Source organism: Phoca vitulina, unplaced genomic scaffold (genome assembly GCF_004348235.1).
Source record: "Phoca vitulina isolate PV1807 unplaced genomic scaffold, GSC_HSeal_1.0 scaffold6, whole genome shotgun sequence".
Taxonomy (NCBI): Eukaryota; Metazoa; Chordata; class Mammalia; order Carnivora; family Phocidae; genus Phoca; species Phoca vitulina.
The window spans coordinates 5,931,745-5,958,924 of record NW_022589709.1 but is presented as its reverse complement, the minus strand read 5'-3'; the positions used below and the strand labels follow the sequence as shown (position 1 = coordinate 5,958,924).

At 40.7% G+C, this 27,180-nt stretch overlaps 1 protein-coding gene across 6 annotated transcripts in view; it reads left to right on the top strand.

The window, feature by feature from the left end:
- The window catches only part of ATP10B (ATPase phospholipid transporting 10B (putative)), a 322,916-nt gene that overhangs the window by 159,203 nt on the left and 136,533 nt on the right, over positions 1-27,180 (top strand). For all 6 annotated transcript variants that reach the window (XM_032403662.1, XM_032403663.1, XM_032403664.1 and 3 more), the window contains 2 exons: positions 8,035-8,239; positions 25,968-26,053. In XM_032403662.1, the coding sequence (XP_032259553.1) occupies positions 8,035-8,239; positions 25,968-26,053 (291 nt within the window). The remainder of the gene's footprint in view (positions 1-8,034; positions 8,240-25,967; positions 26,054-27,180) is intronic.

Sequence of the window (27,180 nt, the reverse complement as noted above, 5' to 3'; positions counted from 1 at the left end):
GCCTCATGTTCAAGACAAATCTACACAGAATCAGTTACTAAATATTTACCAAACACTTCCCCATATGCTAGTCATCCCCACCAGACCCTATGTAGGAACAGAAATATAAGGCTCAGGGGTCATCCTAGCTCTCCACAATTTTATTACATTGTTGAAAGTAAGAGATACATCAGTTAGGAAATAAGACCACAGTATATCAGGAAATGGGGCAAAGAGAGGTGCACCACTGATGTTCAGTGCCCAGCCGTGAAGTGAAAGGTAGCATTTGGATATGCAGAGGCTCGAGGGAGGGCATTTGGGGTAACATCTCATGCTTTTAGTACCTCCAGGCTGCTTCTCCTTAATCTGTGAATGTGACCTTGATGGATTGCCCTCGTGAGTCTCTTGTCCTCAAGCATGGTGTTTCCATGGCCATCACTGCTTTGTGCCTTTCCGTGCTCATTTCTGCTTTCTGTGTGTGACAGTCATGTGCACAAAGAGGTCAAGGAGTGGACTACCCCTTGGAGCTTCAATACAAAGCTGGGACTCTCAGTATAAAGAAAGACTTTAATAAAAAATGTGACTGGTTGTGTTAGGCCTCGTTGGCCTCTAGGTGAGGTCACATTAATACATATACCCCAGTGATACTTAGCCCCAAACTGCTGATTTGGGACATGTCCTCCCACCCTAATTTCAAGTCTCCCCAGATATGCCCAAGCATCCTTAGATATAGGGAATATCACAGTGTCCCCCAGTATTTCCAGCCAAGGCAGAAATCAAGGTATCCTACCACTCCTCTGGCCTCCACTGTCCCCTTCTGGTACTTTTCTTAGTCCTATAAGCCTGAAGCCCTGTCACTCTGGTCTGTAGCTGACAGGTGGATGCAGAGGGCAAGGAATAGCCAGGCAGGGGGCACTCATGACCCAGGCTCAGGCTGTCTTTAATATAACTGCTTTAGCTTCTGTTCCATTTCCTGGAGCCAGGTCAGGGACAGAGGCCACACAACCCTTTATCCCTTTGTCCCTTTTCAAATCTTCTATACCCTCTTGCCAGTTTCCTCCCCCGGGGGGGAAAAAAAAAAAGAAAACACCTCATTCATATGAGATGATAAAAATAGACTTACACTGTCTCTAGTCTACTGTCTCCACAGCAGTGACCCTGTTTGCTCCAAGCTAATAATAACTACAATGATAATCATAGCAGCAGTAAACGCCATTTGCTGTGCAGTCATTAAACACTTCTCGTATATTATTTTAGTTAGCTCTCACTATAACCTATAGAATATATTTTAGTTGTCCTATTTGATAGATGAATAAATTGAGGGTCAGACAGTTAAGCAGTGGATTCAGGGCAACACCACATGTAAGAAATAGTTCCAGGTTTCAAATCAGGCTCACCTGACTCCAAAGCTTTTAACCACTCCCTGGTACTGCCTCGCCTCGACACACCACTGGCAAAACAGTTGGGCATTGCAAGGATTCCTGAGCCAGCCACAGGGCCCTGGGTCTCTCCTTTGGCACCATGGAAAGGGTAGAGGTTCCAGTGCAAACTTTGTTACTGTGTACCTTGGCCAGGTCACTCCTAGCCTCAGTCTCCTTACCTGAATAATAGGAATAGAACTGAAAATCCATCAAATCCCTTCAGTCCTGATTTGTTGTTTGTTTGCTTGTTTTTTATTAAGACTTTATTTTTTATTAGAGCAGTCTTAGGTTGATTCACAGCAAAATTAAGGGAAATGTGCAGAGATTTCCCATATACCCCTAGCCCCCACTCAGGCGTAGCCTTCCTCCTGATCAACATCCCCCATCAGAGTGCTACATTTGTCACAATACATCATAATCACCCGAAGTCCATAGTTTACATTACAGCTCACTCTTGGTAGTTATATATTCTGTGCATTTGGACAAATGTATAGTGACATGTATCCATCACTATCGTGTCCTACAGAATCATTTCACTGCCTTAAAAATCCTCTGTGCTCTGTCTTTACATCTTTCCCCATCCCACCCCGTTCCAACCCCTGGAAACCCCTGATCTTTTTATGTCTCCATAGTTTTGCCTTTTTGGAATGTCACATAGTTGGAATCAAACAATATGTAGCCTGTTCATATTGACTTCTTTCACTTAGTAATGTGCATTTAAGGTTCCTCTCTGTCTTTTTGGGGCTTGATACCTCATTTCTTTTTAGTGCTGATTAATATTTTCATTGTTTGGATATACCACAGTTTGTCCATTTACCTACTGAAGGTCATCTTGCTTGCTTCCAAATTTTGGCAGTTATGAATAAAGCTGCTCTAAACATCCATGTGCAAGTTTTTGTATGGACATAAGTTTTTAACTCCTCTGGGTAAATACCAAGGATCATGATTGATGGATTATGTGATAAAAGTATGTTTAGTTTTGTAAGAAACTGTTGAACTTTCTTCCAAAATGGCTGTACCATTTCACATTCCCACCAGCAATGAGTAGGGGTCCTTATTGTTCCACATTCTTGCCAGCATTCAGAGTTGTCAGAATTCTGGATTTTGGCTGCTCTAATAAGTATGTAGTGGTTTCTTATTGTTTTAATTTGCATTTCTCTGATGACATATGATCCAAAACATCTTTTCATATACTTATTTGCCAACTGTATATCTCCTTTGGTGAGGAGTCTGTTCAGCTTTTTTGCCCATTTTTTAATTGGGTTGTTTATTTTCTTATTGTTGAGTTTTAAGTTATTTGTATATTTTGGATTACAGTCCTTTATCAGATGTGTCTTTTGTAAGACACGTATTTTCTCCTAGTCTGTGGTTGTGTTCTCATTCTCTTGACATTTCCTTTTGCAGAGCAGAGGTTTTTAATTTTAATGAAGTCCAGCTTATCAATTACTTCTTTCATGGATAGTGCCTTTGGTGTTGTATCTAAAAAGTCATCACCATACACAAGGTCATCTGGATTTTCTCCTATGTTAACTTCTAAAAGTCTTATAGTTTTGTGTTTTGCATTTAGGTCTATGATCCATTTTGAGTTAATATGGGGGAAGAGTGTAAGGTCTGTGTCTAAATTCATTTGTTTGTCTGTGGACATCCAGTTCTAGCACCATTTGTTGAAAAGACTATCTTTGCTCCATTGTATTGTCTTTGGTCCTTTGTCAAAGATCAGTTGATTATATATGTGTCTATTTCTGAGTTCTCTCTTCTGTTCCATTGATCTGTTTATCTTTTCTTTCACCAATACCACACTGTCTTGATTACTGCAGTTTGAAGTCCTGAAGTCAGGTAGCAATAGTCCTCCAATTTTGTTCTCCTTTAATAGTGTTGGCTATTCTGGGTCTTTTGCTTCTTTATATCAACTTTAGAATCAGTGTGTCAACATCTGCAAATGAACTTGCTGGGCAGCACTGATTTTAAGGATATACTTTTCTGGGAGTTTGTGCCAGTAGCCAGTCCTGTGTTTGTATATTGTATAGCTGGGCCCACACCATAAAAGGCAATCATGGGCATAAAATGGGTGTCCCAACTGCATGAAGGAGAGAGTGCTAGGGCTGGCAGAGCAGGGGGTTAGCACTCACCATGATATTAATAATCATGTCGTCGTCGTCGTCATCATCATCATCAAAGAAGCTTGTATTTATTGAGTACTTACCAAGTGCAAAGCCCTGAACTCAGTCCCTTTCATGGGTCATGTCACCAATCCTTTCAACAACCCTCTGAGGCAAGTGCACACATTACTGTCAACTGAAAAAACAAAGGCTCCACGAGGTTAAATAACTTGCCCAGGGTCACATGAGTAATAAGCTGTGAAGCTGGAGTTCAAACCCACTCTTAACCCCTACACTACATTCATTCTTCCTGGCATTCCTCTTTCACCCTGGGGTAGTAATGCTGACCATTCTATGTCCGGCATTCAAGCTTCTAGAAGGAAGCTCATCATCCTGTTTTGTATAAGAAGTCCCACAGACAACTAAACCTCCTGATAAATCCTCTCTACTCTAGTTCCTTGAAACTCTTTTTGTAAAACCCACACACTTGAGAAATGGAGCCTTAAGCATCCTCTCCTCCCCCATTCCCCTCCTTTCACCTACTTCCCCATGGCATCCAGTTGGCTACAAACCTCTCTTGCTGTTTATTTCCCTCTTAATAAGCCCCGTCTCCTCTCAGAAAGCCATTTAGCACAGCACCACTTAATTTCTCCTTGAAGCAGAATCTGCCAGATGGAGTCTTCATCCCAAGCCATGTTGATTTGTCTTATTTTTAAACAGCAGTGAACATCCCATGAAACTAAAATAGCAGTTGGTTCCCAGGTGTGACTCACGGAGCAGGGAGGTGATCAAGAGCGTATGGACTCATCCACCTGAGGCAGCTGTTCCAAATGACTTCCTCAGGTGGCACCCAGCCAGCTGCCTGCCACATCTGGGTGTCACTCAATGCAGGGGCACGCTGCTTTTCCGCGTCAACTGGATTCAGCCACTCATCACTTCCTCTGGCTGGACCCCCTTGGGCTGTGCATCCTTGCCTTTTCCACAGACATACTCATACTCTTTACTATTGGGGAGACAAAATGGACCCAGAGGACCAAGAGACCAGCGCTAAGCGGCCAAGTGAAAGAATGAAATGTCTCATTTTTTACCCTGATGTCTCATTTTTTATCCCCCAAAATTCCTTTAAAATTTGACTCTGATTCTATAACATAACTATGTTTGGGTTAATATAAATATAATTCATCAAATTATGTACCAGCTAAATTACTAAACCATATCCCTACACACAAACACACACACACACACACACACGTTTTTTAAAACCATCCCAAAATCATGTTGATTCCGTAGCTTCATTATCCCAGACACATGTAATAGGCTGTGTGCCTCAAGGTATATGTGCCTCTGTTTGAGGTGCACACTCACAAAGATGGACAGTCTCTTTCTTAAGGGAGGGTATGCCTACAACAGGGACTAAGAATTTTTCTTTACTGCCACACGTCATCCTAAGGAAGAGAGGATTAACCTAAAGGAAAGACAGAAGTGATTGTTACTAGTAAGGCAGTGACTTCCTTAAGCTCTGATGAATAATAGAAATCAGAGACTGGTCTGACTTACAGCATCTTGGGTGGCTCCCTGACTCATTATACGTATCATCCCAATGGGAATTGACAAAACTTCAGCCCAGCTCACAGAAGTGACTGCTTATAAAAATGCATATACCATAAGCTCATCTCCATAACCTTCCATCTTCCATCACCTTAATAACCCAGATCCCATAATAAGCAGTGGAGTCCTTTACTAGAAGGAGGAAGAATGAGGGGCGCCTGGGTGGCTCAGTCAGTTAAGCGTCTGCCTTCAGCTCAGGTCATGATCCTAGGGTCCTGGGACCAAGCCCCATATCGGGTTCCCTGTTCAGTGGAAAGCCTGCTTCTCCCTCTCTCTCTGCTGCTCCCCCAGCTTGTGCTCGCTCTCTCTCTCTTTGTCAAATAAATAAATAAAATCTTTTTATTTAAAAAAAAAGAGGGAAAAATGAGATTCTGTGTTCAAGGATAAGGGTATGTTGGCCTTGCCTCTGATATGCCTATGTATGCAGCAATCCCAACTAGCATTTGCAAATCTTCTGAACCAGTGTGCTCTGGAAGTATTGGCAATCAGGATAATGCTCAGAGTCAAAGGCATTTTCACTAAACTCAATTTCAAATACCAGACAGAGTGTTGAGATTATAGGAATCAACTGATACCCACCATCCCCAAAGGCATTATCTGATAGGACACAGAAGTCAAAGCTGGGGAAGAATGTGTGCAAGTGGAGTGATAATCCTTTATTCCTTGGAGCAATCTTGCTGCAATATTTAGGAATTTTTTTGTTTTGTTTTAAGCACCCCCTCAAAAAGAACAACAACAACAAAAGCAATAAGAAGGACAATCTTTCTTTGACCCTGTGAGATTCCTTCTCACACGGAGAGTACGGGCCATTCCAGTTCCTTTAAGTAGCCTTATACTTGAACATTTAACAGGTGTTCTCAGGGCTACTCTGAAGAAAAAACAAATCCTTCCCTGAATCAGCAGAAGGACAATGAATTATTTGACAGTAATATTCACATCCCTGATGGAGGAGTAGCCACCCTAAATATATCAATAAACAAACAGATAAGTATATTTCTGAAATGCCACTGAGAAAAAAATACAGGGCGTACTGTTCCTATTCTTTACAGGAAAAATAAGTGATAAAATAAGCTGATGGAATCAAAAAGTGTTTAGAAATGTGTTAAATGTCTTTCCATGGAAAGAAGCACTATTACTAAAATGCTACAGATGCATTGCTCCCCAAATCCTCAGAAGTGGTCTCATTAGTCATTTGGATGATACTGCCCATGGACTGATTATACCGGTGGCTTCTTTACTGTGTTTCTAGAGCCACAGGAACATGTGGGTCTTTAGCATGGCAAGATGCTCCCCAATACTAATGTCCCTGGTTATCTTATAGACTCAGATCAGACCTTCCCTTGATTGGCCTTCCAGATGAAAGCACACTCAGGGGATTAGGGGAGTCCTCTGCATGGATCTTTTATGACAAGAACAATAGAGTCTTAGGAGGGCTTGTTTGGGGTTCTCCAGAGGGCACCAAAGAAGGAAAGAAGAACTCAAACCCTTATCCACCTTAGGGACTTTTATGAAGTCAAAAAAGAAAAGCAAAATTCCAGTCACATCTCTTTTTCTGTGAAAGAGAGTCTTGTCATGGCCAGGGCACCCAGATTCCAACAGAAACAGAAGCATTAACATGCCCAGAGGGGCTCAGCACCAGTGGAGAAAAACAGCGAAGGAGAGCCTGCCTCCCTAGGCCTGGTTGGGTTCAGAGGCATCCAGCTGTAAGCCAGCTGGGCTCAGCTGAAAAGACCATGTGTAGAATATTGGTTTGGTTCCAAATCCCATATTTAAAGAGGAACATTTCCAAATACAGCCTTAGACAAAACAGTCCACACCTCAGGACAGGTCTTGAAACTGTCATACAAGAGCAATAAAGGGCACTTGGAAAGTTAAATTTGACTCAGCAAGTCCAAAGTCTTCTGGGAATACCTGATGAATGCCTTAAAATATCTACAAAATGGTAGAAGATGGAATAAATCAGGAGAGCAGAACTAGTTCAATATTTGGCTAAGTAGAAGGAAGAATTTCTAAGATGAGAGCTCCTTGAAATGGAATGTCTTGACTTGGGTAGTAGGGAGTCCTTTTGCTGGTGGTGCAAAAGCTGAGGCTGCCATACACCTGTGACCTGAGGAGAGAGGGGAATACTTTTGAGAAGGTAGGATCTCCAAGCAGTGAAAATTGTGGGGTTGGGTGTCAAGTTGGCTCTGGGCTCAGGTTTCAGATGTTTTTATAAGACCCTGGGAAATTTTTCTTGGACCCTCAATTTCCTCATCTGTGAACTGGGTCTAACATTATCCATTCCAGTGGGCTATTATGCAAATAAATATTAACTATCCCTCGTGCTTGGCACAGTAGAAATGCTACATTTGTGATTATTGCTGCCACTGTTATATCTGAGTTTGACTTCCTGGTGCTGTCTTTCTAATTCCCTGACTGCCTAGAGTTTTCCATTTCAGCACCACCCCAGATCTTCCTACACAATGGTTTTTATCCTCACTTTCCTACTGCCACTTTCCTCTCCTAATCAGAAACAATCTTTCCTAAACAATCTTTCCTTGCAACCCTGCCTTCTACAGTGATAACTGGCTACTCTGGAAAATGATATATATTAAGAGTACTATAGTAATATGACTATGTAGTCACCTTCTTCTTTAATTTTTTTTCTTCTGCTAGGAAGCAAGGCTGAGCACAGTACCTAGTCTACAGCCAACAGTCAATCAAAACTCTAAATGATCATGAGGACAGATCTTCTACTAGTGGGATTCTATAGGCCATGCTAAGCTTTTCCAGAAAGTTATGATGGTGGTCATTCGAGGCAAGGTAGAATACCAAACAATCTTGTGACAAGTTGCCTGGGGGATATTTAGGCACAGGTGGGACCTTCCTCCATTCACTTATTAATTTTCTAGAGAACCTTAAAATTCACTGTTGTTCTCCCACCCAAGAAAAGAGCGGAGCTACATGCAGAAGTGCTGGAAGGATGTGCGTGTGGGAGACTTCATCCAAATGAAATGCAATGAGATCATCCCAGCAGACATACTCCTCCTCTTCTCCTCAGACCCCAGCGGGATCTGCCACCTGGAAACTGCCAACCTGGATGGAGAGACAAACCTCAAACAAAGACGTGTTGTGAAGGGCTTCTCAGAGCAGGTAAGGCTCTTTCTAAGATCTTCAAAAGTAAGGTCAAAGGGAAGAAGCAAGCCAACTCTACTGGAAAATTGAACTTAATCTGGTAGCTGGAGGAGAGAGTAGGGGATGCCTCTTTTTCCCAAGCACTTAGGTATACTTAATCTTCCCAGCAAGCCTCTTAATGGGTATTATCCCCTTATCAAAGATGGGGAAACAGTCGTAGGAAAGTTAAATAACTTGCTGAAAGCCTCAGAATGCCTAAATGGGGGCCCACTCTATTAAGGAAACTGTGGTCTTTGGTCTAAACCAAGGAATCTAATATCTGTTCAGTTACCCTTGGGACTAACCCACTTTTCCATGCTTATGCAGTCCCTGCCCATCCTGCCCAGCTCCTCTCCCTCCCTGAATCTTCTCCAGTACTACTTTGACGAGAGCATAAGCTACAGGAAGGTACTGTTAACTGTTTTTCCACTTGTGTACATCTTACCTTCCCTCCTAGAGAAACAGGCAATGATCATCAACAGTTTTAGTTAACCCCCACACTTACATGCATGGTACTGTGGACATCATAGGGAAGTCATTACTGTTTGGTGGTTAAGAGCCCAGGCTCTGGAAGCTGACAGAACTGAACTCAAAGCCAACCCCACCATTTAGTAATATTCTTACCTCAGGCAAGTTACTACTCTCTCACATCTTTATTCCATCATCTGGAAAATGGGTACAAAAATAGTACCTTCTCCATTAGGGTGATTCTGAAGACTAAAGGACATGTATAGGAATTATTTAGCATGAAGGTAGACACATAGTAAGAGACCAGTAAATAGCTGGCAGTAAATGTCAGTGGTGTTCAGAGGCAATATGTGTTGATAAATTGAAACGGGGGGTGAAAATTTGAAATTTTTGATTAAAATTCCCCTTGAAGGTGTTGGTTTTTATTTTTTTTATTTTTTATTATGTTAGTCACCATACATTACATCATTAGTTTTTGATGTAGTGTTCCATGACTCATTGTTTGTGTATAACATCCAGTGCTCCATGCAGTACGTGCCCTCCTTAATACCCATCACTGGGCCACCCCATCCCCCCACCCCTCTCCCGTCTAAAACCCTCAATTTGTTTCCTGGCATCCATAGTCTCTCATGGTTCATCTCCTCCTCCGATTTCACCCCTTCATTTTTCCCTTCCTTCTTCTGTCCATGGAAAAGAATAAAAAATCTATCAGTTTCTTCACTCTGCCAGCCTTTGGCAGGAGAGAAATTAGATGAGTCAGGGATTTAGAGGAAAGAAGGCAAGTGCTTCATTCCTCAGAGATTCTTATAAGCTAGAGTTCAGTTATCTAGATTGAAACTTCTTGAGAGAAGACAACTTCTTATACCTCACTTTGCCTCTCTCCAAGCACCGGATGAATAGTTCTCGAAAAATCTCTTTGGTATGGTTGACTCAGTCCTCAGAAGCCTGTTCTCTCATCTCTACGTAGTTCTCGCCTAGTTCTGCTGTGAGATTCAAAGGAGATAAAGAAAGTAAGGAACAAAATATAGGGTTTTTGGTGCATAGTAGGCCCACAATAAATGGACTATTACTGCTACCTCAGCTGTACTTACTACCCTGGGCATGGAAACCACCATGACCACTTTGCTGCCATCTGCTCTGTCTTATTATTTTGCAGGTTCAGTCTTTCCATTGGTCTCCAGGCTCCACCTGAGTCAGTCACTGCACTGGTGTGTGGTGTCTGAGTTCTCTCTCCTTTGCTTGTCCTTACCACATTCACCAAATCACCCTAGAGTTTACAAAAAAGCAGGGCAGGATCGGGGGGAAAGTTCACAACGCCATTCTAGATGTACAGCAATCTATTTCTTGGCTCAGGGCCCTGTGGCCTGCCATCTAGATCAGAGGCTTTTAAGTTTCTTTAACCATAATTCACAATAAGAAACACACACGATTCACACACACGCACACACACACATACACATGTGGATGTGTGTGTGAGATACAGAATTGTCACCTCAGCCATGCTACATGCAGAGTGCTCTGAGACTTTCTATTCTACTTCTTTTTCTTTTTTTTTTTTTCTTACAAAGCTCTGGGAGCATTGAAACTTGTATTTTCTTACAATGCTTACAAACCTCCCCCTCAGCAGTCCCTCCCCAACATCCTCAACACTGTTCTGAGTCCTCTTTACTCTCTCTCCAGTGGCAGAGCACAGTGTTGTTGAGTTTCAACCAGCCACTTCTCTTTTGGTCTTTAGCAGTAGCTCCCAAACTGTTTCTTGTATGTTAATTAGTCAGATAGTTGGGGATTTGACTGGAAAGAAGAGCAAGATGAAAGGGTCATTCACACTCCAGTACAGTAGACCAGCCAATTTAATAACTTCTCTCAAACTCTAACCCTGAAATCTTACAGGGTACTTGGCATAATGACTTACAAAAAAATAGAAAAAAATGTTCATTTGTGAAGGGAAGAAGATTTATTTGAGCTTCAAGGTTTTTAGTGTTCTCTATTCTGTTCCTTCATTCTCCCCCTTACTTTGCTTAAGTGTGTTTTTCCATTTTTATAATAATAGTTATAATAATGATGCACTTTTATGAAGTCCTTACCCAGAGCTTTGCATGATTATCTCATTTATCCTTACAAACCCCCAATAAGACGGGCTATTATTGTCCCCATTATACACATAAGGAAAAGAAGCATAGAGAGGTTAAGTAACTTGTCCAAGATCACTGAGCCAGAAAGTGTTGGAACCAGGATTCAAAGCCAAGTTTGTCAAAAGTCTCAGCTCCTAAGGTTCATAGTAGCTCATCTCCCTGGCCCCTTGACTATTACCCAGAGTTTACCAACAGAGATGCTTACTTGAATGTACACATTTATCATTTTCAGTATTCTTTCCACATATAAGTAGCATGTGGCAGGAAGAATAAAAGTAGGTTTAGCCAGGGGCACCTGGGTGGCTAAGTCGGTTAAGCATCTGCCTTCTGCTCAGGTCATGATCTCAGGGTCCTGGGATCGAGCCCCACATCAGGCTCGCTGTTCAGCAGGGAGTCTGTTTCTCCCTCTCTCTGTTCCTGCTCTCTCTCTCTCAAATAAATAAATAAAATATTTTAAATAAATAAATAATTAAAGTTTAAAAAATTTTAAAGTAGGCTTAGCCAGCTCCCTGAGAAGAAGGAATTTAGGCTGCTCTTTGCTACCTTGCTTCTCCTTATGTCAGCGCAAAAAGATCTCTGAATATAGGTAGAATTCTCTTCTAACTCTTTACTATAACATTTCTCAAATGTATTGGACAGACATTGATGAGAGTTGCAGGAAAAATGTTGCAAAATCAAAAAGCAGAAAATAGGTTGCAAATTTTCATATATTTCAAATAGTACTGCCAGACGTCTCAGGTACTTTAATAAGCCCCAAGGAGGAGAGGGGACAGGGACCAGTATGTAGCATCTCTAAACATTTAACCACAGAGACTTTTTATTCCAAGGAACATACTCCAGAACTACTTCAGGAGATGTAGAATCACAATTTAGGAATTTGCTCCAAATATATTACTGGTGTTCAAGATGTACCATCATCACTACAGGGAGAAACTTTTAAAAACATACATGCATTCTTCCCCATTATCACTAGGACTGAGTAGGGGTCGGGCATGCATATTTTTTAAATGTTCCCCCTTACGATCTTGACGTGAACCTACCTACCACCTACCACCTTCTTGAAGACCTGTACAGCAAAGGGAAGGTGTCACCTCAAGCGCTTACAAAAAACACTTTTAATAATAAGAACAAATCTACCATCTCCGTGCTTCTTACATGTGCCAGTGCTTTTGCATACATTGTCTCTTTTAGTCCTTGAAACCACCCTATGAAGAGGATATTACTATCCTCATTTTACAGATAAAAACTCTGAGGAATAGAAGTAGCAGATTTTACCATTGTCTCAGAGAGGGTTTTGAGCACCTACAGATATGGTTTGTTTGGAAATTTGATATCTTAAATAATAAGTATTAATGGCATTTCTTAGTTTTCCCTATAACCCCTAGTGACTATAAGACCTTCACCTTGCCAAAAGGGTTTTTACTAACAGATTTCTAGAAACTTCCTACCCCATCTGTACACCCACACCCATTTTTACCATCTTGCAGATGACGAGAGATTAGTATATTCTGTTAATTCAGAGTCAATAAGACAAACTTCGTCCCCGCTCTCCTAGATCAGTATTTCTCAAGGCAGAGTGTGCCAAATGCTTATCTCAAGAGATAGTTCTTAGAAAACAAGGATCATGGTCAAATCTGATTGGGAAACCTGTGTCCTGTGGACCCCTCTTAGAGGTCCAATGTATATCAACATGGTAAGGTCTCTAAGAAGATCCGCAGTCAACAGACCTTTTAAACTTTCTTTAACCCTGCGTTTTCAGAACTATTTTTCAGCACAATAATTTTAGCGTTCCTATGAAAATTTGGGGGGAAAATTAACCTGGATTGTTGAGCATACATGATCACAGTAGCTGAGCAGTAACAGAGAAGGACCTAGGCAATTCATCCTCCCCTTTCCCATGTAGGTTCAAATGAAACTATAAATATAAAAGAGCTTCTCAAAAATATCTTTCTCGGGGCGCCTGGGTGGCTCAGTCGGTTAAGCGACTGCCTTCAGCTCAGGTCATGATCCTGGAGTCCCGGGATCGAGTCCCGCATCGGGCTCCCTGCTCGGCAGGGGGTCTGCTTCTCCCTCTGACCCTCCCCCTTCTCATGCTCTCTCTATCTCATTCTCTCTCTCAAATAAATAAATAAAATCTTTAAAAAAAAAAAAAAAAATCTTTCTCCTGTGACAAGGCACATCATTCTCAAGGTTGCCAAAGAGTTGCTTTCAAAATCATTTTCTTAGACTTCAACTTGGACGAAGCCAACTTTCTTTTTCAACGTAGACTTTTATCATGCTGGGCGATCTTTGAATTCACAAAATTATTGACCTGTTCTTGAAATATTTATTCCCACATCCCATTGCTGAGGAAGGGGAAGGAATCCAAAATTAGAATTATGCTAAGGTCTGCCGAGCAGGTCAGAGGACTTTAGTAGAGAATTAAATTGTACCATTTTCTCTTTGATGACATTCTGATACCCAAAATCTCTTCTCAAAAGGATTTCCAAGATGGGTAGTAGGTATTTAATACCTGAAAAGGAGTATGTGCCATTTATTTTGGTAAATGGAAAATACCAAAGCCAAAGAATCAGAAATGAAGTCTTCCAATTAATATTTCAAATGAAACATTTTCCTGGCTATGTATTATCCAAATCACTGAATCCTAAGTCCTACTAAAACATGTGTCAGATCATTTCCCAGTGCCAACCAAGTGCTTACTATGGCAAGTATGATACATGGACTAGCCTCTTCATTGTCAGTTGGGAGCTTGTTAGACATGCAGAATTTCAGGACCTGCCATAAACTCAACTGGAATCTGCAGTTTAACAAGATCCCCAGGTGACTGCCATGCACAAGAGAAGTTTGAAAGCACTGGCCTAGGGCATCATTGACTAATGTAATAATTGTGCTTATCTGTTTATTGCCCAAATTAAAGATTTTTAATTGACTCTCCCGTTTAACTAGCTTGCCTTCCATAATGGTTAGGGATTTTAAGCCATTTTCTCAGTTAGGAAGAATCATGGTAGCTCGGATCTTCTACAGTGAATGTGTGCACTGACTTTAACATATTTAGGCAGCAGAGCACTTTGCCAAGAGACTTGAGGGAGGGTAGGGAGTCCTTTATCACCCTCCCAGTTCAGTGATGACATACTTAGAAAGAAGCAAAAGGTTGCTGTCCTCTCAACCCTGCCTGCCCTGAGAACCAGAGAAAAATCCCCTTTCCTGGTGGATTTTGTAATGAGACCTGCCCCTGGTAGGCTGTTCCAAGTTTCCCTTAAGAATGATAGTCTTTCTACCTATTGACCACTGCTTAAATGTTGAGCAGAGATCATATTTTTCTAGCATCCCTTCAATATAAAATCTACATCATGATATATAATGATAATAAGTAATATCATTAGATAAGTTGATTGAACATATACTGTGTGCCATGGGCAGCTCTCCTCAGTGTTTTATACCTATTATCTCTTTCTACTCTCCATAAATAATGCTGCGAGGTAGGCACTTTGATTATCCCCATTTGACAAATGAGGCAAGAACAGTTAAGTAACCCTGCTAGCAGTGGACTGAGCTTGGATTTAAACTCAGGCAGAATTATTTTATTTTAATGTTTTATTATGGAAATTTTCAAGTATATTCAAAGGTAGGGAGAATAATATGATGAATTTTTAATGTGCCCATCACTCAATTTCAACAATCAACTCATAGCCAATCTTGTTTTACCTATAGCCTCACCCTCTTTACTCTGCAAATTATTTTGAGGTAAACTTCAATATTGCAACATTTTACCTGTAGATATTTTAATATCTATCTCTCAAGGATAGGATTTTTAAAACATGCAATTATACCATTGTCATTCTTAAAAATATTAGCATTAATTTCTTGATGTCAGCTTTGAAGTCAGTGTTCAATATTTTCCAGTTTGTTTGAATAAGAATCCAAGTAAGTCTAAAGACCTAGATAAGTTTCTTAACTCTCCTTTACTCTGGAGGTTCCCTATTCAGCTTTCTTTTTTTGTTTTTCTTGTATATTTAGTTTTTGTTGCTGAATAAATCAGGTTGTTTGTCCTGTAAAATTTCCTACAGTCTGGATTTTGCTGTTCGCATTGTCTCCCAGTTGTGTCATTTAAACATGTTTTCCTATTCATTATATTTCTATAAATTGGCGGTTAGAGCTCGTGCCTAAATCTGATTCAGGTTAGGTTTGTGTTTGGGAGTGTATATGTCACTGTTGCATGAATTGATTCCCTCCCATCCTGCAAAGGTGACCAGTGAGTTTGTGTTATTTAGTGTCAATATGCACTGATGGATTTAAACAGATTTGATGTGTGTCAAATCAGTGCAGTTGTTATCTTTATTGATTGCCCCTATAGCTAGTGGGACCTTCTTCGAATTGGCTCCTGAGCTCTTTTTCATGACCCCCATAGTCTTCAATAGATCTAGTCCCTTTCAATGGAAAATAGTGTTTAGAAATCACAGTAAGTACATGTTGGAGGTACATATAGCTATTGGATTGATCATTATCTCCGTGCCATTTAAATGGACACAACTAGGACTTTTTAAAGATTAAATACATCAAGATTTATGCTGATACTTGAAATTCAGGACCAGAGGTCTTTACATAACCTCATCAATATGAAATATGTAAACCCTTCTCTCACATTAGGCAAAGTCCTTAGCCACTGTACTACACAACCCCCTTTGATATTTGACACTCACAGCAATCCTTGGAAGTAAAAAAGGTAGGAATTAGTAACATTTTCAAGATGAGGAAACAATTTCAGGAAGATTAAATCTTGTCAAAGATTACCCTCCTAATGCAGTGTTACGCCAAAATTGGAACTCAGTTCGGATGTACATGATTATTTTTCCCATTGCTGAAGTGATTCTTAGATCCTTTTACATGTATATTTCTCAAATAAATACAATTTTCACAAATATGAAAATACTGCAACTATACAAATTTTGGTTATAATTATTTGCAATAATAATAATTAGATTATGAGAGAAATAACCCTACAAAAAACTTACTTTTATTTTTGATAGCCCTCTGACCTCTTTTTGGTGACCCTCTCCTCCAGAGTTGTTCTAGAGCATCAGCGCATGCGCGCGCGCACGCGCACACACACACACACACACACACACACACACACACAGAAACATGGGAGATCCCCTCCCCTTCCCAGTGTTTAGCAGTATTTGGAAACTTCTATTAAAAAGTCTTTTTCTATTTTTGTCCCTTCAGGGCCTTGTGAGGAAGCTCTGCTAGGTTATGTGAAAGATATAATCATGCAAATTGTTAATAGATGATAGCTTAAACTTTTCCTCCTTCCCACTTTCTCCATACACCACGGTAACATATTTACAGTTGAATAGTGGCCTTCACAGTCATAACCACCAGGGATAATTGGGAGTATTTCAGGCCAGTGTGGGAAATATATGATATCTCAAAGGAGAACCATACCAATCTAGTATAAGGATTAGGCAAGACTTTTCGATGCCTGTGACCAAACTCTGATTCAAAGTAGCTTAGACAGAAAGAGAATTTATTGAAAGAAAATAAGGTGAATTGGGCCTTGGGGTAGTGTCTACCGGAAATTTAGAATCCATCAGTGCAATCCTCATTTCTTGTTCTGGGTTTCTGTCCATGTTTGGCTTTCATCTCTCACAAATAGACCTGCACTCACAGCTTCACCTCCAGAGAAGGACTGGGAACCTTTCCTGATGTCTAGACTGAAAGGCATCCCAAGGACAGACTGATTGACCACGCTGGTATTGTGCACCCACCCTTAGACCAATTAACTCTGGCCAGAGGGAAAGGATTCTGAGATTGGTATCCTCTACTTCGACTTTATGGTTGAAATTGGCCTATGGAGCAGGAGAGTTCTGAGCACCTCAGCAATAAATGTCTGATATATATATAGATATAGATATAGATATAGATATAGATATAGATATATATAATGCATCAGGGCTATATGCACCTACCTTATCTATCTGCCCTATCTCTGCCTACACAGCATCCTCTGCAGTGTACCCAGAGTGAATCACTCCTTCCTCTGTGCTCCCATGAACCACTTTTGTCACTCTCAACCACTGTGCCTACCTCACCATAGTTCATTCAATAAACTCACTTATCCAACCAATATCTGATAAGGTCCAGTTATTGCCAGATACTGTGCTAGGTCATTTTGTTGTTGTTTATCAGGGGTGACACATAACGATCTTATCTTTTGTGAACAACTGAATAAAAAGTTTCTCAAATTGGAATTCATACTCTCTTCTCTGTGACTTCTTTTGCCAAAAACATAAGGTACAAAGCATTGGCTCTCATGTCATTTTCTTTTGTCTCAGTAATCCATAGCCAGAAAAATGTATGCAGAAAAGGTCTGTCTGTGCAACAGTCTGTGAAGGCACCACTGCCCATTTGGTGACAGCTATGTGTATTTCAGGCCTCCCTCATGCAGTCGCTCGTTCATTCACCAAATATCGATTGAATATGTCCTCTGTGTCGGGTGCTGTCGTGTGCACTGGGGGTTCAGGTTTAAACAGGAGAGCTACAGGCTGTGACTACAGACTCTAACGGGGAATCACAAAGACAATTATTAACAAGAAATCCCACCAATAATTAGTAATTGGTTCCTTCTAAGAATGACAGAAGTCATTCTTTTTCCAGTATTTGCTCGGCATGCCAAATCCCTGCCTTAGAGGTTAGAAAATGTCATAGCACAGCTTCAAGATTAAATTTAGTCTTAGCCTTGAATAAGAATCAGAATATCTGTCCACTTGAAGAAAGTCCACACAAGACTGTAAGGAATCCTTAGATAGAGTCTCCTTCCTACAGCCCTGCAGCCCAATCTGTGTGTTTTAGTGGGAATCTCTTGGGCAGGCAGGGAGACCCAGGGTGATTGCATATGCAGACCCATCTCCTCACCCAGAGTCAGAAAGGAAAGTAGCTGCCAGTCACTCTGTTGCTGCTTATCTTGAAAAGAACTCCGACTGACCGGGAGCAGGAAGGTTATCGAATGCTGGTAACTGTCATTAGTTTTCAGATGGAATTCTCAGAAATCAGAGGGTTGTTTAGTTCGTATGCCAGGAAGGAAACCTTAGTCACCTGGCTCAGCAGCTAGGGCGTGAAGAATATTTGATTCTGGCATTATCCAAACTAATAAGCTTTAAAAAAAAAAAAAAAAACAAAGGCAAAACTTTAAATAGTATCCTCCTAAGGTTGCATGCAGTGTACCTCCTGTGTAGCCACCCGGGGGGGGGGTGGTCTGTGTATCCTGAAACCTTGCTCCGCCTACATGAGCACCACGAATGAGCTAGTTCTGCTTTGTCATCCTCTCCCTGGTATGGGCTGGTTTTTCTAGTCATCTAGCCTGAGGGTCATGTAGAAACAGAGCGAGAGCTGCACAGAAGCTTGCCAATCCCTGGTTCAACTCTTCTTTTTCACAGGCTCAAAGTAAAAACTCAGTAAATAAGTACATTCTGTGCTTAAGGAAAGAGTTTAGCTGATTTCTCTCTTCAATTAGCAGAATCTTTCTTGAATATTTCATAATAGCTATGGAGGGGTTTCAAGGTGATCTAAAATGTACTTCTGTCCTCTAAGAACTTAAGACTATGGGTACCTTTTTTTTTTTTTTTTGATTTAAAAACCCTCTGTGACTACCAAAAATCTTTGATAACCTTACCCCTCCCAAGCCCTCTCAATTGAAAGCAATTGTCCTGTCGGTGTCCATTATTTAAGAAAATAAAACAAAAAGGTACTATGAATTTAGATTTGTAGTTTACTGATCTCAAGAATTCCTAAAGAAATTAGAAAATTGGGGCACCTGGGTGGCTCAGTGGGTTAAGCCTCTGCTTTTGGCTCAGGTTATGATCCCAGGGTCCTGGGATCAAGCCCTGCATCAGGCTTCTTGCTCAGTGGGAGTCTGCTTCTCCCTCTCCTTCTGCCCCTCCCCCTTTTCATGCTCTCTCTCTCTTTCTCAAATAAATAAAATCTTTTTTTAAAAAAAGAAAGAAATTAGAAAACCATGTATGAGACTTATTTTTATGCTGTCTATGGACAGCATCTTGCTGCATATAGGGATTTATAGACAATTGGCAATGTCTAATCTACCAATTGGCTTATAGAAACAACTTGGTATTTAGCAATTATAAGCATAAGATATAACAAGTTCCAAGTGAATGGCATGGATATTAAGAATTGTCTGTCCCGGGCGCCTGGGTGGCTCAGTTGGTTAAGCGACTGCCTTCGGCTCAGGTCATGATCCTGGAGTCCCAGGATCGAGTCCCGCATCGGGCTCCCTGCTCAGCAGGGAGTCTGCTTCTCCCTCTGACCCTCCCCCCTCTCATGTGCTCTCTCTCTCAAATAAATAAATAAAATCTTTAAAAAAAAAAAAAAAAAAAAAAAAAAAAAGAATTGTCTGTCCCAAGGAAGGACAGATTGCTACGGTCTGTGGTGGACACAGGGGTCTTTAAGAGGTTTAACCCTTGAGCTTGGCAATAAAAGTTTAAGAGAGTTATCAATATGGAAAACCTGCAAAGAAAGAATGAAAAAGGCTGAGAGGGTTTTTTCCTGTGGGCAGACAGCATTAAATGCTTATGCCAAGCAAAGAACATGTATAACCTTTAGAATCAGACAAACTTGGGTGCTCATGAGCTGTGTAATCTTGGGCAAGCTACTTAGTACAAGCAACACTCAATTTTCTCTCCAATAAAATGGGGCCAACTTGTCCTCAACACTTCACAAGAGAGCTGGGAAGATTGAATAAAATCAGATCAATAAGGGACAGCATTTTGTGAACTGAAATTGTACCAAATAAATAAAAATCATTATTCTTTTAAAGGCCAAGATATATCCATAGGACTGAATAGGTCACTGTTTTGATTAGACTTCTTTATTTGTAAGAAGCAGAAATGATTCTGGCTAACTTAAGCAAAATAGTATCCTTGCAAAAATGCAGGGGCAGGTGGGGTGGAGGGGAAGAAGCACACAGCATGGCTCACAGAATCAAAGGAAAGCTGAAAACCCAGGCTCACAAACAAGAACCAGGAAGCCTCAGTGCGGTGGCCAAGTACTGGGAGCAACAATTACTTAATGATCTATTTGTTTTTTCTTCCTTGAGTCATTCCACTCAAGTCAAAGTCCCACAGTGGGAGAGTCTAGTGGGCAGGGCATCTTGACCTAGAGTCCCATCAAGATTACAAACCACGGAGGAGAGGTAGTAGCCCAAAAGGAAGTCAAAGGGTTGTTAATGAAAAGGGATTAGACTGGAAGGTAGGTAGCCAGAAGAGAACTGCCCACTACAAACAATTTCGAAACATCATTCATACATTTATGTAATCACATTTATTAATCAACTTGAACTTCATTTATGAAGAATAGTGGAAAATAGGGCCTAGAAAAGTAAAAGTTGAGGCCAGTGCAGGGGAAAAGGCCCATTCTTGTTACTGGAACCTATTTCAGCCTCTTTGCTAAACCTTGGCCTTCCTGGTGGCCCTCGGAGGATGCAGCTTGTTGATTCTGGGCCATAAGTCAGTGAGGATACCTTAACCCCGGAGAGTCATTACACACTAGCACTTGGCCCACTTTCCTTTGCTTTTACAGATACTGCCATTGATGTACCTGGGCTAAACTGGGAATTTTGAGTTGTTTTATCACTGCAATAAATGATTTGTGTCAAAAACCTCTCCCTTTTTTCCGATTCTCTCTTACTTCCCCCATGGCTCATATATTATGGATATTCAATAAATGTTTGATTGATGAATGGATTTTACTGAATGAATTAATGAATGAGTGAATGGGAGACTAGTCTGGCCCATGTTGGAATGTTAGGATCTAGTTCTTTGACTACTTTTTTTTTTTTTTTAAGTTGAGCCAAAGAATTTCCTTACAGGAAGCAGTCTTATTCCCATAAATCAAAGTTAAGATTTGTCACTGGGGCTTTTCCTAATTGTTTTGGGCAGTCTTTACAGAGAGGTCTTCCTTCATCTCCTCATCTGTCACCTTTCAATATATATGTTCCTCACATCACCCTCTCCAGGACTAACCTTCTCTCAACAAATCTTGGTGGTGTGCCTGTTGCCACAAGGCATTATGGGAGACGCCCCAGAGGAAGCTGGCAGTTGCGTAGAGGAAACACAGATTCATAAGTGTTAATGGAGGCATAAGCAATGTGGTGTGGAAGCACGTAAAAAGGACAATTCTCATTGGTTGGGGTGAAACAGTCTCTGGAGATTTGGGTAGGCTTCATAGAGGTGGCAAAAAAAAACCTCTTAAATGCTTAAAAAAATTAAATATATATACTTACATATATATTCTTATATGTATATGTATATTTATAGACACACACATACACACATAGTAAAATCCTCAAAAGAATGTCCCAGTCTAGGTAGTGTCTTAACCTCTACCCTTCAAAGTTACCCTGCTTTAAAATGCAAATACACTTGGAAAACATAACACATTGCATTGCTTATTAGTTGTGGTATTTTCTAAATATTTTCTACTAGATTTTAGGGAATGAATTCATTTTTTTCATTATCAATCCCCTTTTATTTTTAACCTTAGCATGGTACATATATTGTAAGGAAACCTCACCATGCTTATACAATAGTTTCTATAGTATATATAGGACAGAGTGATATATGCAGATTTCTCATCATTCAAGTCATTAGGAACCCCCAGTCATAAAATCTAACCTTTTTTTCCAATTGAAGAGGAAAAAAAAAAAAAAGAAAGAAAAGAAAAGAAAAGAAAATCCTATCATGTCCTCTCCTGATGGACAGATAGGTTAGAGTGTGTTCTTAATCTGGGCAACTTTATATCTCCTTAGCCTGGACTTGGTCCTAGAGCAATTCTCAGTTCTACCCCCAGGAAATATTTGGGAATGTCTGTACACATTTTTGGTCATCACATCTGGCAGAAAGAGAGGGTGCTACTAGTATGAAGTTGGTGAAGGCCAGGAATGCTGCTAAACATCAAAGAATCATCCAGCCCCAAATGTCAATAGTGCCAAACAATTGGGATACCCTGGTCTAGAAATGCCTTGACTGCCTACCTACTAGATGTGTATGTAGATACCAGAAAAAAGGATGAGAGTGAACCAGTGAAACACCTTTAATAAGAAACACCTTTCATAAAGCATAAAAGTCTTTTAGAAACAATCAAATAAAAACATTTAATGGAGGCAAATCAAAGTTCAGCATGACAATATGATGTAGTTTAGATTTTTTATCTTCCTTGTTTGACCCACATTAAGAAGGGTGATGGTGATCGTGATAATGATAATAATGATGATTTCTAGGCACTGGGGCTTGCTTATTTTTTTACTAAGATATAATTGACTTATAACATTATATTAGTTTTAGGTATATAACATAATGTTTTGATATTTGTATATATTGTGAAATCACAGTAAGTCTAGTTAACATCCATCACCTCACAGTTACAGTTTTTTTTCTTGTGATGAGAACTTTTAAGTTCTCTCTTAACAACTTTCAAATATACAATGCAATATTATTAACTATAGTCATCTTGCTGTACATTGCACTGCATGACTTACTTATTTTTTAACTGGAAGTTTGTACCTTTTGACCCTCTTTACCCATTCCACCCACCCCCACCTCTGGCAACCACCAATTCATTCTCTGTATTTATGAGCTCAGTTTTTTGGGGTTTGTTTTTTAATTCCACATATATAAATTTATTTATTATATCAGGTACTTAGATTATGGAAAGTGGAAAAAGAACACAGGAAAGGAAATAGAGCCAAGGGGAGATCTTTTTTTAATTATTTTAATTCAATTAATTAACATACAATGTATTATTGGTTTCAGAGGTATAAGTCTGTGATTCATCAGTCTTATATAATACCCAGTGCTCATTACATTACATGCCCTCCTTAATGTCCATTCCTCAGTTACCTCATCCCTCCACCCCCCTCCCAAGGGGAGATCTTAAACACGAATCTTTCCTTTGTGCATCAAAATAACACCATTGTTTAAGAGAGCAAAGTGTATGGCATCAGAAGTCCCACAGTTAAATCCTACCTTCTCACTTTGCTAGCTGTAGGTCTTTGGGATCTCCTTAACCTTAGTTCCTTCACTTGTAAAATAGAGATAATAATAGTCTCTGCCTAGGGAGCCTGAGTGGCTCAGTCAGTTAAGCCTCTGCATTCAGCTCAGGTCATGATCCCAGGGTCCTGGGATCGAGCCCCACATCGGGCTATCCGCTCAGCGGGGAACCTGCTTCTCCCTCTCCCTCTACTGCTCCCCCTGCTTGTGCTCTCTTGCCCTCTGTCAAATAAATAAAATCTTTAAAAAATAATAATAGTCCCTTGCCTGATAGAGTTATTATGTGATTTAAAGGAAATAGCATGTATAAAATATTTAGTTGGTTCTTAGCACATAACAAGCATTCAGTAAGTGCTGAAGCAATAATAATAAAAAACAGGAGGACAGAGAGGATTAAATGTATTGATGATGGTAACAATGATGACCATGGCAACAACGATGATGATAATTGGCTTTGGATTCCAATGATGTGAACCGCAGTCATGGGGGTTACTTACCAATCCTGAGACAATTGCTTTACTTCAGTCTCTATTTGCCCATCTGTCAAAATCTCCTACAGTTACTGTGAGAACTTAATGACAGGTGCCTGACACATAGTAAGTGTTCAAGGGAGGTGGGTCTGGCCTGAAGAGCTGCAGAGACACACACACTCCTCTCTGGGAAGGGGCTATCTTTTCCTGGACCCTGAGGGCTCCCCAGGCCTTTTTGCTTATTAGTGGGGCTTTCTTAGGTAAAGGGCTGAGTCAGAAAGAAATGTTTAGGTGGGCTTTGTCCACAAGCTATGAAAATCTGTGCTGTAATGAATCAGAAGGGTCTCAGAAACTCCTGAATGAGGCTAAAATAAGGACCTTGTAGAGTTTGGCAGTTCCCCCCATGCCCTCCTGTCCTTGGGCTCTCCTAGCAGCTCCCTGGAGTGGCTACAGTAAGTCCTTCAAAGCAAGCAATCCTGAGAGCTTATCTTTGAAGATAGCAAGACCCACATGCCCCTCTTTACAGCCCATTTTGGGGAGGGAAGTAAGGAGCCCAGGGGACAGGTAGCTAGAAAGGGTGAGTTCACCTCCTCAGGAAAAGAGGGAGATGGACAGAGGACCCAAGGCCAGTGCCCAGAAGAAAATGAGAACAAGGGACACTTGAGGAAGAAGGTCACTGGGAAGCCCCAGCGCAGGGACAAGAGAGGCCAACCTCACGTTGCCGGCATCTGCGGGGTATGATTCAACAGACGCCCAGCACTCGCTGCAGCAGGATCATTAGCTCTGAGACCCACTGCCACTCATATCTGAAATGAGTTTGGATTTAGAAAGCCTGCAATGAGCCGAGTGATATGGATTGGAGTGAAGCACACGGCTTAATCAGGGGCATGAAAGCAGCTGACAAATTACAGTGTGATTTGTCATCATCTCAGGACTCGGCAAGTGTTTGTCCCTGAAAGAATCGATACCTGGAGAGAAAAGGGCCATATTTTTAGAAACTCCTGGATGGGTAATTTATTTCAAGTGAGTGGAGAGTTTATTTATGTTGGCGCCCCCACAGATCCAATGGACAGTATATTTATACGAAGCCAGAATGCTATCATTTTTTCTAATCAATTTGCCCCTTTGAACAGCTGTACCTTGAAACTTTCAGCGATAAATTCAGTCCCCATTCAAAAGCTCTACCAGGAAACCATTTCTCACCCCACCTTTAGCATTCCTTCCTTCTACTGCATAGCATGTTACATCTGCTAAAACTTTCCACACGGATTCTGTCCGCTGGGGCACAAATGAGATAGACAGGAAAAGTGGAGTTAGCCCCATTCTACAGATGGGAGACTGAGGCTCAAAAGGTAAGAGGAGCATTAACCCATGTGGGTAGATCTCCCCCACCTCCATTTGTGCCCCTCCCCCATTGGACTGTAAGATTTTATACACCTAGATACCTAACAAAAGAGAAATCATGGAGAAAAAGCCAAGCATGTGTCTGAAGTACTTTGCTACAGCAATGTTCGCTGGGGGGCAGCGTGCTGTGCAAGTAAAGGACAGGGGACCCTCTAGTCACACTTGGATTCAAATCCCAGTCCTGTGGCGGCCATGGGTAGCCTGCCTACCCTTCTGAGCCATGGTTTTTCCATCCCTAAGGAGGGGATAATTAGTATTTCTACTTCATAGAATAATTGTTAGCTTAAAAGTAAATAATATATATGAAGTTCTCAGCATCTGGCAGAAACGAATACAATATATGCTGTTTATTGTGTTTTATTAGCTACAATTTCCACAGCATGTTCATAATAGAAAAACAAATTGAGATGATATAAATGTGCCATAGTGAAATGGTGAAATGAATATGGTGGCATTCATATAACAGGTTTCTATAATAAACAGGTTTCACTCATGTATAAAAATTTTACATGTAAAAATTTCCGATTTATATGAATACCACCTCATTTTTTGAAATGCATAATGTATGTGTACCCATACATACATGTAGGTGTTTATATATTTTTTAATTATATATATATTTTTAAACCCTACAAGTATTATATACACAAGAATATTCTGATTATCTCTAGGTTGTGTGATTTGTAACCTCTTTTTGATTATGTCTGTGCTGCCCAATGTGGTAGCCACTTGCCACATGTAGCTATTTACGTTTAATTAAAATTAAATAAAATTTAAAAGTCAGTTTCTTGGCCATACTTCCACATTTCAATAGCCACGGGTGATGAGGAGCTTCCATATTGGACATGCAGACTTAGAACACTTCCATCGTTGCTGTAGGTTCTGTTGGATGGCGCTGGTCTGGAAACTCAAACCCAGACCTGCCAGAGAACTGTTGGCCAGGCAGGGGGCTCCCTCTGCCGTGCCTCCAACTTTCCAGCATTTTCAGTGCATCTGCTTCCTCCTTCTTAATGAGGATTTCACTTTTCTTCTAACATTTTATAACTATCACGATGTGACAAAGCAGGGATTGCCTTAGTTGTGATGGTTCTAACAGTTATTGGCTCTCCTAGTGATCCTATTAAAACTAGATCCCTCTGACTTCATGACTTCCTGGTGTTTCTCTCCCTCACAGGATGTACACTTCGAACCCGAACATTTCTGCAACACCATCGTGTGTGAGAAACCCAACAACCACCTCAACAAATTTAAAGGTTATATGTAAGTATCTAATGCCCCTGTGCTGCTGGTAACTATTTTCCCTTGTAGCTAGAACACATCTTTTCTTGAAACGGCCAAAGAGTTAAGTGTCCGGGTCTTGAGGATGTAAAGAAATGCTAAAGAAATCTAATGACATTGGGAAACTTTTCTTATTTTATTTTATTTATTTTTTTTTTTTGGCACCAGAGCGGCAGTTAATTATCTTGCAGGCTTAAATTTACTAATTCTTTTTAAACCTCTGGTGAAATAACATCAAAATCATGACCACACTCTGATTCAGGAAAGGCAAGATTTCATTGATGTCAGTGTTCTAAAAGAGCTTGTATTGCATTGCAGGTAAGAACAGGGACTTCTGAGTTTGACAGACTTGGGTTTGAAATCAGGTTTTATCACTTACAAGCTGTGTGACTTTGAGTAAATTCATTAACCTCTCTGGGCTTTGGTTGTCATATCTGTAACTGCAACTGGCACAGAGTAAACGGTCGATGGTGGATGTGCTTTTGTCATCAGTGGTGTTCTTATGCCTCAACTTTAGTTTGATCTGGGAATTTGACTGTAATTCTGCTCCCACATCAGACTACTGGTCTTAATGCAAAGACAGACCAAAAAGGAGCGATGGTAATGATGAGAATACATGCCCTCATACAGTGCTTCCACAGTTTCTAGAGTACTTACACGGAACATCATCTCTTTCACTCTGTACAACCACCCAGGGAAGTGACTATTATGATCCCCATTTTCCAGATAGGGATGATCTAAGACTTTCAGATATACCCAAAGGCACACAAGAGGTACCAGCCAATACCAGGACTTGAATCCAGGTCTTCCCACTGGAGCCCCAGTATGTTTTACATTGTTGTGCAGAACAGAGCTCAGCTTGGTAAGGTGACCTGTCGACCAATCGGGTCTGGAATGAGGCTTAAGTAGTCTTCTTGGAAGGCAGATGTCTGTGCTTTCTCTCCACCCACATTTTTCTCACGCCCATATTGTGAGGAACAATATGAGAGGGGAAAGGATGAGAACAATACGAGATAAATAGTGGCTTTTAAACACAAATTATTTTAAAATGCACAGACAGCACAGAAGGAGACAGGCAGAGAAGGGCCTGAGCTCCTAGCAAAGAGGAG